The sequence below is a fragment of the Venustampulla echinocandica genome (genome assembly GCF_003357145.1).
Source record: "Venustampulla echinocandica strain BP 5553 chromosome Unknown scaffold_3, whole genome shotgun sequence".
Classification (NCBI taxonomy): domain Eukaryota; kingdom Fungi; phylum Ascomycota; class Leotiomycetes; order Helotiales; family Pleuroascaceae; genus Venustampulla; species Venustampulla echinocandica.
In genome coordinates this window covers 1,664,084-1,677,373 of record NW_022474208.1, presented here as the reverse complement: position 1 = coordinate 1,677,373, position 13,290 = coordinate 1,664,084, and the positions used below count along the sequence as shown (strand labels likewise).

Genomic DNA, 13,290 nt, shown 5'->3' with positions numbered 1-13,290 from the left:
CTTGCTATGGGAGCAATATATTCGCAGGCTGCAAAGCTGGAAGCTAGCTGCTTGTATGGGTTATTGCTATGCTAGGTAATGTAAAAGTGCAACGCAAGAAGCAAGAGAGGCCTCTGAAGATTATAAGATACGCCAGCCTGCCCGCGCCATATGTAGGGGCAAGGACCATCATCGATCATCGCATTCATTCATCAAGCCACCCAGATAAGCCAAGGCGAAGATATACGCCACCAGCGCCAAACGCATAACGCTATGCATCATAGAGCAATAAATGCATGAAGCCTCAAAATCGAAATTCAAATAGAACGCCAAGCAACACCCGTTCAGAATAACTACCCCACCCACCATGCAAACTTGATGACTGATGCAAACCATCCCACCTTCCGAGTATCTGTTTCGAAATGGGCAATAAGTGGAAAGCTATGTCTGGATGATCACTCGATATCCGGGACAATATCATTAGGCTTCCTAGGATCAAACCATGCTACTCTCCTATCATCGCCACCCCTAGCTCCAACCGTGACCCAGACGTGTTTATAGGGGACCTTGACGTTGATCTGCTCTCGGCATCCGTACCATCGAAGACGCTTCCCAGGTTCCATGTTGCTGTTCCCTAATCCACCGTTCATCACCCATTCTTTTACCGCAAGTCTGATGAATTCGATTTTCCTTCGGAAATCATTGGCTTGAGGAATGCCTGAAATCATGGGATCAATCTCTGGACGCCTCTTGGTTGTTGATTTGACAGTACGAACAGGTTTGTTCATGAAGTTGAGGAGGGTTTGGACTGGATATGATAGGTGTTGACGATCGTCGAGGGCGGAAGGCGGTAGACTGCCTTTCACTGAAAGGTCGCGAGCAGCCTCGAGTGGTAGATGATAGAAGTTACACCAAGTGCCATCTGCTGAAATAACAATCTTTGTGTGATCTGGAAAGTTGAACTAGAAGGGATTAGTATATAACTCAGTTAGGAAAGGGTGTTGGGATACTAACTTGGAAGTGGCCGTCGCCGAACCCCCAACAGCCGACGTCACCCCATCGCTGGTAGAACGTAACGACGTTGCCCGCTGCTACGGCCTCAGAATTCGTTTCATTAGGCTTCCGTGCCACAGCATCGTCGAAAGGGTAGTCATGGTCCCTTCCATACGCAGTCATGTAGTTCGCGAACTTCTTCCAGAGAACAATCTTTTCTCGCTTTCTATCATCCCACTGATCCACTCCTCGAGATAGCCTACCGACCTCGCCCTCTTTGCCTATGGTGATCTTGTAATTCTGTGGATTCACTTTGCCACGTGAAATTCCAGACTCGCCATTGTTCTCATAGAACTCGATATTGGGTCCAGAGATAGGGACAAGCTGTTGTCGATCCGCATAAGCCGGGTTCCCCCTATTTTGCAAGTGTCTCTCTGCGTCTCGCACGACGACACATGAAGGCGGTAAGTCACCCTTGCTTCTATCTTCAGAGTCGACTGGCATGGCCCTGAAAATGCAGCCAACACTGCCGGTACTTAAAATATAGCCAAGTCCAAATCTATTCGTGTAGTCAACCCATTTTACAACGATTGTCGGATGAGAGGGCGGCGATCCGGATTCCAAAGCAATAGATCTGCTATTAAGAGCTCTCTCCAGCTCCGTCTGAAGGCGACGCAGGCCAGCCAAAATATTGTCTGGCTTAGAATTTGGCAGGGCTTCCAGTTGCTCTCGCGGGTTGAAAAGAGATACCTGTTTTTTTATTGACAGAGTAACTGTGTCTACTTCGGCCAGCTTCCGTTCTTCTTCGGCCTTCTTTAGTTGGCTTGCAAGGTCGGCTGCTAGTCGATCTTCAACACCGGCCATTTTGTCTTCATGACGTGATGCAACGTTTCTAGATCTGGAAGATTCAGACACAGATCTCGATGAGGTTTCCGCAGACGGCTGGCGTGGTTTCCTTGCGCGGGTTGTTTGAGCACCAGCTGCGGGTCTCGCCCGTTGTTGAGCCGCAAAGCTCTGCGGGACCGATCTGATCGGGAGAGAAAGAGATGGATCATCCAGTCCAGGTTCACGAACCCGCTCAGGAATCTCGTTCAACGCTTCCGCTGCATCCTCGGTGTTGTCCTTATGTTCCATGACTTTCTGTGCTTGCTCTCTCAACCACTCATCAAAAGGACGATACACAACGCCTTCAGGAAGGGGGACTGCTGGCGTCAGACCAGCTTTCTCCTCTGCAGTTACCTCTCGATATGTGCTCGTATGGCGCTTTTGTGACGAGTTCCAAGGCCCAACCTCGCAGTTTATGCACAATTTTTTCAAGTTCCGCAAGTATAGATTGGCCCTTCCAGCTCGAACGCCGATAGAGAGAAACTTATCACTTGCTGGGGCCTTTTCGCGAAGATCGGGTGTCATTTCTTCACTTTGGGGCATCCAACCACACGTGAAGAAGGGATGCTGGACTATGGTATCGGGGTCCGGCCGCCGTTCGGGGGTTTGCAGCAACATAGCGACAAGATCCTTGGTTTCTTCGGAGATATAATTTTCTGAGTTATTTAGTTTTGGCCAGTCATACTCCAGTGCCCTGGCCCGCCGGTATATTTCATCTTGGGTCGTTGACTGGAATGGAGGTTTCCCTGTGAGCATTGCAAAGCTAGTAATGTTAGTAGAATAAACAAAGGAGGGCTAGAATATCTTACATGATGATTCCTAGACTCCAGATATCGACAGCATGGTCATGTCCCTGCTTGTCTTTGGACAATATCTCAGGGGCAATATAATTTGGCGTGCCGCAAAGCGTTGTCCGCCGGCAATTACTCCAGTCCTTGCCGGACATGAGGAGCGCTGCTAGGCCAAAATCGCCAACCTTGACATTCATCCGCTCGTCTAGAAATATATTCCCCATTTTTAAATCTCGATGAATGATTCCTTTAGAGTGCATATACTTGATTGCGCCAGCCATTTGTACGGTCCAGAATCTGACCTCGGGCTCCGTTATAAATTTTCTTCTCTTGACCATATCCATCAGCGATCCGTTCGGGCAAAGTTCCAACACTATGTATGTGCACTTTTGGAAGGAGAAAGCGCGTTGAAAGCGGACGATGTTTGGGTGATTCATTTTAGAATGTATTTGGAGTTCGGTTTGAAACTGTATAACGCATTAATATTTGGCCAGTAATCCCGGCTCATCGGACTGACCTTCTGCTCCATCTTCTTTTGTGGCATATGGCTCTTAACAATCTTCAAGGCATATACCTGTTTCGTGCCGGCTAGCCGTCCGTCGTAGCATATAGCGAACCCTCCCTTACCAAGCAGCTGACCCGTTCTATAAATTGCTCCATTTGGGCGATCGGAGCTTGGTGGCTCGTGAACGTCTGATGGAGGAGGTGGTGGATGGTCCTTCTCCTTCTGTGATTGTTTTAGAGCCGGTGCTTTCGGCTTTTGAGCTTCTGGCTTTCGCATATAGGCGTTCGCGTCTCGGGGCGATAGCGCTTCCATATCTATGCCGTCTGGGAATATAATCTCGCTGACGATGTATGGTCTTGCCTTCAAGATAATTGGTTCGATGCACTCGTGGTAGGGTAGGTCTTCGAGTCCGTCGCTTTTCGGGGACTTGTGAAAATCGCAGTCAGCGTTTATGAGAGTCTCGACTGCTTCGTTCTCAGCGTTGTTATGACAACAATATACCTGCAGCACACGCCGGTTAGTAAAGAAAAAGAAGTTATGGTGTTGGTTATGTTGTAATTTGCGCTCGCAGTCGCGCGGAACTTCGAGTGCTTGACATAGAATTCGGCCTAGAAGATCGAGAACTTCGTCTTCAAACGGATATTCTTCGTGGAGGGCCCTGACATAACCAAGCTCGTGGGCCCAGCAAAGCCCCGCCTCAGTTGGAAAATAGACAGTATGATTCACGAAGGGTTGTATGGCTTTCCCCCAATCTTCAGCCTGGATTCTTCTTTGCAACTCTGTGATAGCACCATTGGCTACACAATTTCCCACCGAGACCCAATTGACCGGGACCCCATAATAGTGACCCGCCATGTCATGATCGAGGGGAGGTGCGCCGCGCCGTGCTGTGGTTCGAACAGTAAAAGAATATGCTTACAGTTGGATGTGATTGATGGATCTATTCTTAATCAAACAAGTGCTATAAAGAGCACACTGAGTTGAAACAGATGTTCCGCATCGGCGACACGCTGAGTCGCTCACAAGAAAGATATAGATGTCGACTTGTCGACGTTACTAGTTATTATCGGCGTGGGCAAGGTAGCGACGCATCGTGAGTAAATAGAATCGCTCGCTACGAAGTACAACCATAGTCTGTGTTGTTGGCACAGCAACCATCGCTTACTCCGTAACAAGGCTAGGGGCCTATTGACAAGTCTTTCAGGGTTGCCTACAGAACAACCCCAACGACAAGCTCTTACGCTCTTACTACGATGGCGGAACAAAGTGCATGCTAATGGATGGATGATGGACATGGCGAGAGATTGCCAGTCCAGAGTACCAATGATTCCCAAATAAGCCAATCCTCATAGAAAGCTCTATCGTTACAGTCACAATCAACCGGCCCTGAATGCGACAAGCTCTGCAAAATGGTTCCTCTTCCTCTATTCAAGTTTGCCGCTTTATTCGTAAGGCATATTTCCAAATATGGCGCGGTAAGTCAAAGCCCTCTGCGATTCCCTCGCGTTATGGCACGAACTAATGCCTTCTAGAATTGGATCAAAGCTGAAGCCCATGACCATCCAAAATTCCGTACAATTGCGGCAAGATATGGGCAAACGATGCATCAGATTAACATGCGAATGGCCGTGACGCTTCTTCGAGATGCAGCAGCCGAAAAAAGAGCGAGGGAACGGGCCGAGGCTCCTACGGTCAAGACTGAGGAGCAGATGCGCCATGATGAAGAGAAACACAAGGGAGTGAATGCTTCACAAAGTGTATGGAAACGGAAATTCCGACCTCTTTCCGAAAGCAAGGCAGTCGACCTCTTCGCAGATGTTATTGGGGACTCGTTCATTCTACTTATTGCGAGTGGGTTGATCCTGTACGAAAGCATAAGAGCAAGATCCAAACCAGACGCAAACGCCGAAAAGATTACGCTTTTGGATGAGAAGTTGCAGGAATTAGACATAAGAGAGAGAGAGTTGGAAGAAGCAGAGAAAAAACAGGAAACCCGCGTTGAGATATTGGAGCAAGCTCTAGAAGAAATGAGAAAAGCTACTGGCAAGAAGAAGTTTCTTCAGCTAGCATCATAACTAGAGGAACGGACCAACTGTCTTCCTCTGCAGTGGTTTTGGGAGGATCGGAGGGATGAGAATCTCCCTTCCTTTTCGGCACATTTGTAAAAGGAGTTTGGGTGAACTGGATTCCCTCGGGTTGCGAATATTATATTCCCAAGCCTAATATTAGATGGGCCACTCGCTCCTCTATAGTGCCAGTCTCATCAAGTTGAGGGCACATCTAGATCTCTGCTCTATATATGTATATTCTACTCCGCAAGCAACAGTTCTACACTCTACAACATAGTTCAGCGCTCTCGCTTCCCCTATTTTGGGTGAGTGAACTTCCGTAACAGTCATCCCACTCGTCGGCGGTGGACTGCTGCAACAACTAACAACTCCCAACCCTCTCGAGACAACCCATCACTGAAATCATTTCTACATGTTTTGCGCATCATTACGGAAAAGAAAGGAGTGGGCTACTCTCCCATCAACTCTCCTTTCCATTCAGCAACCAAGATGGCAAGGTTAGTCTTCATTAACAGCACTTTTCTACGGAGACCTGATCTCCCATTAGAAAAGCAGCTTGAAACGCACGACCTTGCAATACCGCTCCCCAAATGCTATCAGGATAGTGACCAAGAAGTCTTCCGCATGCTCGTCCTTTCTCCATCTGATGTCCAGCCTCCCGCGAATCCAATGCCTCGAATCGAAAGGTTGTATCACCAGACAGGTGGTCGACAAGTTGGAATCATCTTCCTGCTACAGGAAAAGGCCTCGAGGGGAGGTGGATTTGTCGCATACATGAATCTGCAGGCCAGGTACTCCGTTACCTCCAACGTTAATCAGACCGCTGCTTATTGACTCGAATCAGTCTCTTTTCTGCATTCGAAATGCCCGTCATCCCTCTGTTTTTGCTCTCTTCCCTCCAGCATACCCTTGTAGCATTCTCTCGACAGCTCGTTCACGCCCGTATATCTCCACCAGCTCCCCATATCAATCCCGGAACTGCTCTACTGCCGTACTGCACCCTCAACCCACCTATTCCAGAGCATCCCAGGAATGTACTCAGCGAAGCATGCCACAGCTTGTCTGAATTATCCCAGGCGGCGACAACGCGAGAAGGGCGGGCGGCACTTCGTGATCTGGTAGCAGAGCCAACAGGTGCTATTGCAGAGGATATCTTCGGGTTCTGGGAGCAGGAGTTCATTGCAGAATGAATGGCGGCATTGACAGGAGTTGGCCCTCGGGGGAACGAGCAAGCGGTGAAACGATATTTAATATGGGGATTCCGATACAGATACCTACCTACCCAGGTACATATCTGGCATTGATAGTTAACAGATACCAATGATTGATATTATCGCCCAGGGGCATATAGAAGCAGCCAGCAGCTTTGCAAGCGGTCTACTCCGTGATATAGCCCCTTCGACGAGGTTCTTTGAAGCTCCAGGCTGGAGTATCCATTCCTTGGCCGTTACAACCCCGCAAGCCAGAACCAATGACGTATTTGGGCGCTGTAACAGCAACGTAATCCAATCAATAAAGCAGCCTGGGCAGCCATGGCACGCTGCTAAGCATACCAGCTAAACAGCCGAAAGCGGCAGAATGGGCATGCTGCTTTGCGCCACGCCCCCTTCGGTACGCCTGCCCCCTATCGATGACGTCGTGCTTGCGCTTCGTGGAGGGACAATGCTGGCGGGGGACACATCGGATCATGTTCCCTTCCTCCCTACAGCTACATCCACCTCAAACTATAAAACCACGACACTTCCCCCTCCTGATAACCTCCAATCCATATACACACTCTCCACAAACAACAACACCACAATCCATCTCACAACTTACACAAAACTATTCAGCCCACCACTCACCTCAAACTACTCCTCTACCAAAACAACAGCAACCATGGCACGCGGAGAAGCAGTCAAGACCAGATGCCAATACCAGGGCGAGCACGACAACTTTGTCGTCTTCGTTGATAGACCCGACCTCGCGAACGATTGGAAGACTGACAAGTCCATTCCTCTCACCCACATCGTGAGCACATTCAAGGTCTTCATCACACACAAGTACGTTTCACTGTCTTTTTTACCCCGCACGGTCTTGGCTTGCTCACCAAGCTTTCATCGTATTGGAAGCATGTCCATTATACGGAACAAGTTCGCTGATGCTAACTTTGATATCCAGGTCAGGAGCGCAAGGCGGATATGACGGTGCCTCAAATGCCACCCTTGAGAACGAGTTTGGCACCCACAACGAGGACGAGGTCATCAAGCAAATCTTAGAGAAGGGCAACATGCAAGAATTTGAGGTTGGTCTCCCCCCAAATACTTTCCACATACTGGCATCGCACATACTAATCCTCTACACAGTTCCCAGAGAGACAAGGTGGCACCAACGACAGCAACGGCCTACCAACCCGTTTCTAAGCGGTTTCTCACCTCTTTTCCTGTCTATTGACTGGGACGGCCATGTTGCACCGGCAAGGAATTGCTCAATAGATCAGATGATTTGCATAATTGCGGCTGAGGCCGGGCAATATGCTAGGAGATCTCCCACGGGCTCACTGCTGGAGGTGAAGCCCTTGATGGTGGGATTATATGCTATGGTCTAGCATATGATGGAGGCTGGCTGCTACGTTTAGCTATCATAAATCCTCCTGTATAAAACAAACAAACAAATTCCTCAAGTAAAAAAAAAACATTTGAAACATCAGTCGCCCATTTAACAAAGTTCCAGTGACAAAATGCAATTTGATTATCATATGCAACGGCAAGGCAGCCTTGCTTGGCCGGAATGCAGGTGTTCTACTCGTTCCTATTCCTTTCGTTCAAGTTCCCTCCCCGCCCTGCCTTTCCCTTTCTGCCACAGCTCCCCAATTTCTAACGAAAGGAGGGCGAAATGCCAAAATTGTCACAAGCACTATTCTCATTCATCCTTGCTTCGTCCCCATCCCTCCATCCCCTCAGTTTTCGTATCCTCCTTAGAAGCCCTGGGGGCCTTTACTTCCCATCTCATCGAAGGCCCTTGGCCCAACCGTTATATTCCATACCCCGTAGATATAATACCTCGTTTGTTAAAATTTCAATAGCTCCCGTTCCGAGCTATTGAGCAGCAGTAGGGGCGGATGGTGATGAAGCTTAATTGCTGGAACTAGGAATCTATTGGTCACTTTGAGACATGCAGTTGTTGGCGCTATCAGGGATGCTCGAGGAGGGCAAACGTTGAGAACAACGTATAAGTCATTCTTCAGATGCACGGAAAACCGAATGCAAGCGTGTACAAAGCAGCATTGTGACAAGTCCAACTAGGAGAAGGAATCAAAAGCCCCGCCGCGTGAAACGTAAATCTGCGGAAGTATCATAAAATATTTGCAGTATTCCCAGGTATAAACAAGAGGAAGGAGTAGGGATACGGACAACCTATCAATGGCCGTTAATTTACCCCAACTCTCAATGCTCAAAATGTCCCATCACCCCCACGGACTTGAGAAGGCTGCTTCCCTACTATTCGTAGCCCATCCTATAAATACCCCACTCGTTCTAGAACTCCACAATGCATACTCCGTACAAAGTATATACCCTCTTCCAAGAAACGGAAGCCCGGAAATTAAGATACTTATCGCAACGAGATTAATGGCGGTCATGGCTGCTTACAAGGTGGGTTACACCCGCATGCATCTCATTTCCCGTTTACGAGAGGCGAATGCAGCCGGCTTCCATGTTTCTCGAAGGGTAGTATCTTCTTGCGTTAAGGCGGTTAAATTCGGGGTATGGGTTTTAGGAGGTGGAGATGGGGGGTGGGGGTTGATGGTAGCTTTACCATAAGGGCACTTTTATACGAAGTACATAGTAATATATGTATAAACATGCTATTCTAACCATAGCCTCAATAAACGATTCACAATCAAGATGGCCCATAGACTAATAGATGTTGATATTTGTATTTGATACTATCAATAATGGGTTATTTGCACAATGGTCCTGGTGTACAAAGATATAGCGACAAAAGAAATTTCTGTATATACATGTCGATAGACAAATGGGGTATCCGAAAGTATTAAAAAATAAGTTAGACGCCAGCCCAATGCATGCATGCTTTCTTTCCCGTGGGCGGGGGGAATTTATCTTTCTTTCTCTCTTTCTCTCTTTCCAATACATCCATCTTCCTTCCCAATGAAGGCTTTAGTGTAACCAATAAGTAAATATTAATACAGATACGACCTGGAGGACGGCGGTTGGTTTAGAACCGATGGGAGTAGCTCTTGCTCCAGCATTCTTCTTGGACGTAGGAGTTGCTGCGCCGACAGTCACAGTCCCGACGACCAGAATGCCTGATCCGCCAGGTTCCAGACTCACGACATCGCCACCGATGGTTATGCGGCCACCAGCAGTGAGTGTTTGTCCTGCGATGACGATGCTGTTGACAGATTGTTTAGTGATGGTGGCAAGAGTGCTAGTAGAGAGCCCAGTAGCAACTCCATTTATGGTTGGCGTTGGATCACCGGGTATAGGAAGCGTGATTATTTGGCCATCGGTGGTGATGGCTCCGCCGGGGTAAAGAGTTTGTGATCCAATTACAAACCCGCCATTGGAGTTTGCGGTTATGCTTGATCCGCCAACGACTACTACCGCGGGGAGAGCACTTGTACGGGTGACAAAAGGTGTGGCACGAGCCGGGTTGATGACCACTGCACCTCCTGAAGAAGCCAGAGATACCTCCTGTCCGTCGACCGTAATGGCGGATCCTGGACGGAGGGTTTGGGAGCCAAAAACAAGGCCGTCGGAGGGGCCTTTAGTTATGGTTTCAGATCCAAATAGAACGGGGGCTGGTGGCAGCGGGGTGGGCGTGGGAGGCGGGGCGACCTCTGACGAGGCACTAGACGGTGGAAGTTGCGAAGCCCCTCCATCTGAAGGCTTAGGATTATTTGTTGGCACATCAGTAGGTTGAGGAGGTAGCTGTGATACTTCGCCCGCCGAGGAACCGGGAACAGGTTTTGATGGGGCATCGGGGGACGAGGGGCCCGGCGGGGCAGACTCAACTTCAGTAACAGGAGGCACTACAGTAGTATCTACTGGGGGGGTGACTTGCGGCGGCAGTTGTGTAGGTTGGTTCCCATCCCCAGGCACTTGTGTAGGTTGCTGCCCATCCCCAGGTACTTGTGTAAGTTGCTGCCCGTCCCCAGGTACTTGTGTAGGTTGCTGCCCATCCCCAGGCACTTGTGTAGGTTGCTGCCCGTCCCCAGGCACTTGTGTAGGTTGCTGTCCATTTCCAGGTACTTGTGTAGGTTGCTGCCCGTCCCCAGGTACTTGTGTAGGTTGCTGTCCATTTCCAGGTTCTTGGGTAAGTTGCTGGCCATTCCCAGGCTGCTGGCCATTCCCAGGTTCTTGTGTAGGTTGCTGGCCATTCCCAGGCTGCTGGCCATTACCAGGTTCTTGGGTAGGTTGCTGCCCTTCTCCAGGTAGCTGTGTTGGTTGAGCTGGGAGAGTAGGAACGGTAATAGGCAACCCAGGAAGGTCCGTAGGAAGTGTAACAGGGAGTCCAGGAAGTTCCGTGGGAAGACTAATAGGGAGCCCAGGAATCTTCGTCGGAGGAGTAACGGGGGGCAAAGGATCACCGGTAGGAGGAGTAAAAGGGGGCCGCCCAGGGAGCTTGGTCGTAACCGGTAGAGGGTTCGCCGGGACTTCTGGAATACTAGTGGGAATAATAATAATAGGACCTGTTGGGACATCAGGCGGGTTTCCTTCCCCCTGAGACTGCCCAGGCTTCGGTGGGTTTCCATTGTCTGATTTCGTAGGCTGTGCTCCTTGTGATTTGGAGGCCGTATGGGAATCGGCTGGTTGTGTCGGTACGGGTTGGGTCTCTTGCGGAGGCGTGGGGTGATCATCTTTGGACGTCGGGTCCGGATTCGGATCGACGTTTGGTTTTGAGGCCGTGGGCTTTCCTTGCTCTCCCGTTGGAACGACAACAACTTCAGTCTCCGAGTCGGTTTTCTTGGCGGTTGGTAATGGGTCACTTGGGGTTGGCGGGGCGGATGTTGGTTTAGTAGAAGAGTCTTTCTTTGCGGTTCCTACGTCCTGAGGAGTGGTGATGTCAGGCGAGGTTGGAGAGGCTGGTTTATCAGTTAGATTTGTAAGAGTACTAATTGATCACCATGAAAGGCCATTAGAGCTTAGAGAAAGAGGCTTACGCTTTGCTGGTTTAGGTTTTGAAGGGTCCGCTGGTTTGACGGCCGCTGATGATGTAGATAACAGTGCTGATTTAGACGGGTCCACTGGGTCGACGACCGCTCCTCGATTAGGGGACTCGGCCGTTGGTTTTGAAGCATCTGCTGGCTTGGTGGTTGAGGGCTCTGCTGGTTCGGTGGGAGACGGCTCTGCTGGGTTGACGGCCGCTGCTTGATTAGGGGAGTCGGCCGTTGGTTTGGAAGCATCTCCTAGTTTGGTCTTTGAGGGCTCTGCTGGATTGACGGCAGCGGCTCGATTAGGGGCCGTCGGTTTTGAAGCATCTGCTGGTTTGGTGTTCGAGGGCTCTGCTGGTTTGGTCTTTGAGGGCTCTGCTGGTTTGGTGGGAGATGGCTCTTCTGGGTTGACGACCGCTGCTTGATTGGGGGAGGCAACCGATGGTTTTGAGGCATCTGCTACTTTGGTGTTTGAGGGCTCAGCTGCTTTGGCGTTTGCTGCTGGCGCTTCCTTGGTGGGAGTCGGCTCTACTACATTGACATTTACGGCCACGGCCACCTCCACCTTTACTTTCTTGGTTGTTGAGGGCTCCGCTGGTTTGGGAGTGGCCGGTTGGTTGGGCTTGTTGTTAACAGGCTCGGCCGCTGTGGTTACAGCTTTGGGCTCCTCCAGCGTGCTCTCAATAGTGACGGTTTGTTTGCAATCGGCACCACCTACTGGCGCCTTAAGCTTGCCATTCACCGAGACCACTGTAGCCGTACAATCCGGAGAGGCTACGGCCTCAACAGCTGCCGGCACGGTCCCATTCGCATCTCTGATCCCCATCCTCATGTCCTCCATGACTCTGGCCCCCAATAAAACATCTTGAAATATATGTAAGCGTTTCACGTGCGCGTATAAAAGGGTGGGATGGCGACTAACCCTCACTAAGTGAGCCTTCCGCAACTGCGGTAGGAATGAGAGCCACTACTCCCAGTGCGAGACTGGCCAGGAAATACATATTGAACGAGATGTGGAGTTGCGACTCAACTCAACTCGCCCATCGAGGTACCTGCGATACTACAAATACGCACGGAACGAAAACAGACGGCGAAAGAACGAAAGGAAGGAAGCTTGGAGGGAGCAGGTGACATTTCTATAATATCGTGCAGTAAGTAGTGCCAGGGAGTACACACTGAGCACTGTACTGCGCCATCACCGAGCCTTAGGATAAAGGAAGATAGCAGGCCAGGGGAGCAGATCCATACCGTACCATAGCTCTAGCCACATGGGACAGGGGAGAACTGATCGAACCCTCTGCGAAGTAACAGTAATATACATTGTACGAGCACGTAGTAGTGTCAAATTTAAAAAGTGCGAGCAGGGTTGGAGGGGCAGTAGTCTAGATGCACCACTGCCCGCTCGCTGATCATCCAGTTGCAGTCGCAGTCGCAGTTGCAAGCTGGGGAAGCTTGGATTCTTCGCAGCGATCGCGAGCAACATTGGCCAAACCGTCCCGAGCCAACGGGCAGCCGCCGACCATTGTTGGAATTGGAACGGGTAATTGATGGTGTGCGCAGCAGCAAACACAACTGTGGTTTTCCCAGATTCGGCACCAACACAGTCAGGCACGTACTGTACTCCTCGTCCTGTACGGGCAGTACACAGACACCAACACGACTGTAACTGTCGACTCCCAAAATAACCAAGGATGGGATACATCGTGCAGGAGAAGGAATCCTTCAGAGCGCTGGGGCGAGTGACCGACGGTGTCTTGTCGTGGGCAGAGGCCAATCGCAGCAGACAGAGCCAACAGAAAGCGTGGCGGAGCGACGCGGGCACCAGCGAGGATGGGATTAGCGATGTTATTCTTGCAACCAGCGCCGTGCGCCAGTACCAAGAAGTGCAACCCTCCGTGTTGTTCACAGCCCCGG

At 50.1% G+C, this 13,290-nt stretch overlaps 5 protein-coding genes across 5 annotated transcripts; 3 read left to right on the top strand and 2 right to left on the bottom strand.

Annotated features, from left to right (window-relative positions):
- Positions 1 to 434: 434 nt before the first annotated feature.
- On the bottom strand, positions 435 to 4,008 carry BP5553_06148 (Serine kinase; the record flags this gene model as incomplete). The annotated part of the gene is made up of 4 exons (XM_032014771.1): positions 435 to 941; positions 994 to 2,620; positions 2,667 to 3,115; positions 3,166 to 4,008. 4 exons carry the CDS (start codon positions 4,006 to 4,008, stop codon positions 435 to 437), a joined length of 3,426 nt encoding a protein of 1,141 aa, XP_031869452.1.
- A 554-nt stretch (positions 4,009 to 4,562) lies between these two features.
- On the top strand, positions 4,563 to 5,228 carry BP5553_06147 (Uncharacterized protein; the record flags this gene model as incomplete). Its single annotated transcript, XM_032014770.1, has 2 exons — positions 4,563 to 4,628; positions 4,686 to 5,228. The coding sequence occupies 2 exons, from the start codon at positions 4,563 to 4,565 to the stop codon at positions 5,226 to 5,228; spliced, it is 609 nt and encodes a 202-aa protein (XP_031869451.1).
- A 483-nt stretch (positions 5,229 to 5,711) lies between these two features.
- On the top strand, positions 5,712 to 6,412 carry BP5553_06146 (Uncharacterized protein; the record flags this gene model as incomplete). Its single annotated transcript, XM_032014769.1, has 2 exons — positions 5,712 to 6,013; positions 6,067 to 6,412. The coding sequence occupies 2 exons, from the start codon at positions 5,712 to 5,714 to the stop codon at positions 6,410 to 6,412; spliced, it is 648 nt and encodes a 215-aa protein (XP_031869450.1).
- A 388-nt stretch (positions 6,413 to 6,800) lies between these two features.
- BP5553_06145 (uncharacterized protein) lies at positions 6,801 to 7,624 on the top strand (the record flags this gene model as incomplete). The annotated part of the gene is made up of 3 exons (XM_032014768.1): positions 6,801 to 7,264; positions 7,383 to 7,506; positions 7,568 to 7,624. 3 exons carry the CDS (start codon positions 6,801 to 6,803, stop codon positions 7,622 to 7,624), a joined length of 645 nt encoding a protein of 214 aa, XP_031869449.1.
- Positions 7,625 to 9,379: 1,755 nt separating this feature from the next.
- Positions 9,380 to 12,377, bottom strand: BP5553_06144 (uncharacterized protein; the record flags this gene model as incomplete). Its single annotated transcript, XM_032014767.1, has 3 exons — positions 9,380 to 11,307; positions 11,386 to 12,240; positions 12,299 to 12,377. The coding sequence occupies 3 exons, from the start codon at positions 12,375 to 12,377 to the stop codon at positions 9,380 to 9,382; spliced, it is 2,862 nt and encodes a 953-aa protein (XP_031869448.1).
- Between the last annotated feature and the right edge of the window lie 913 nt (positions 12,378 to 13,290).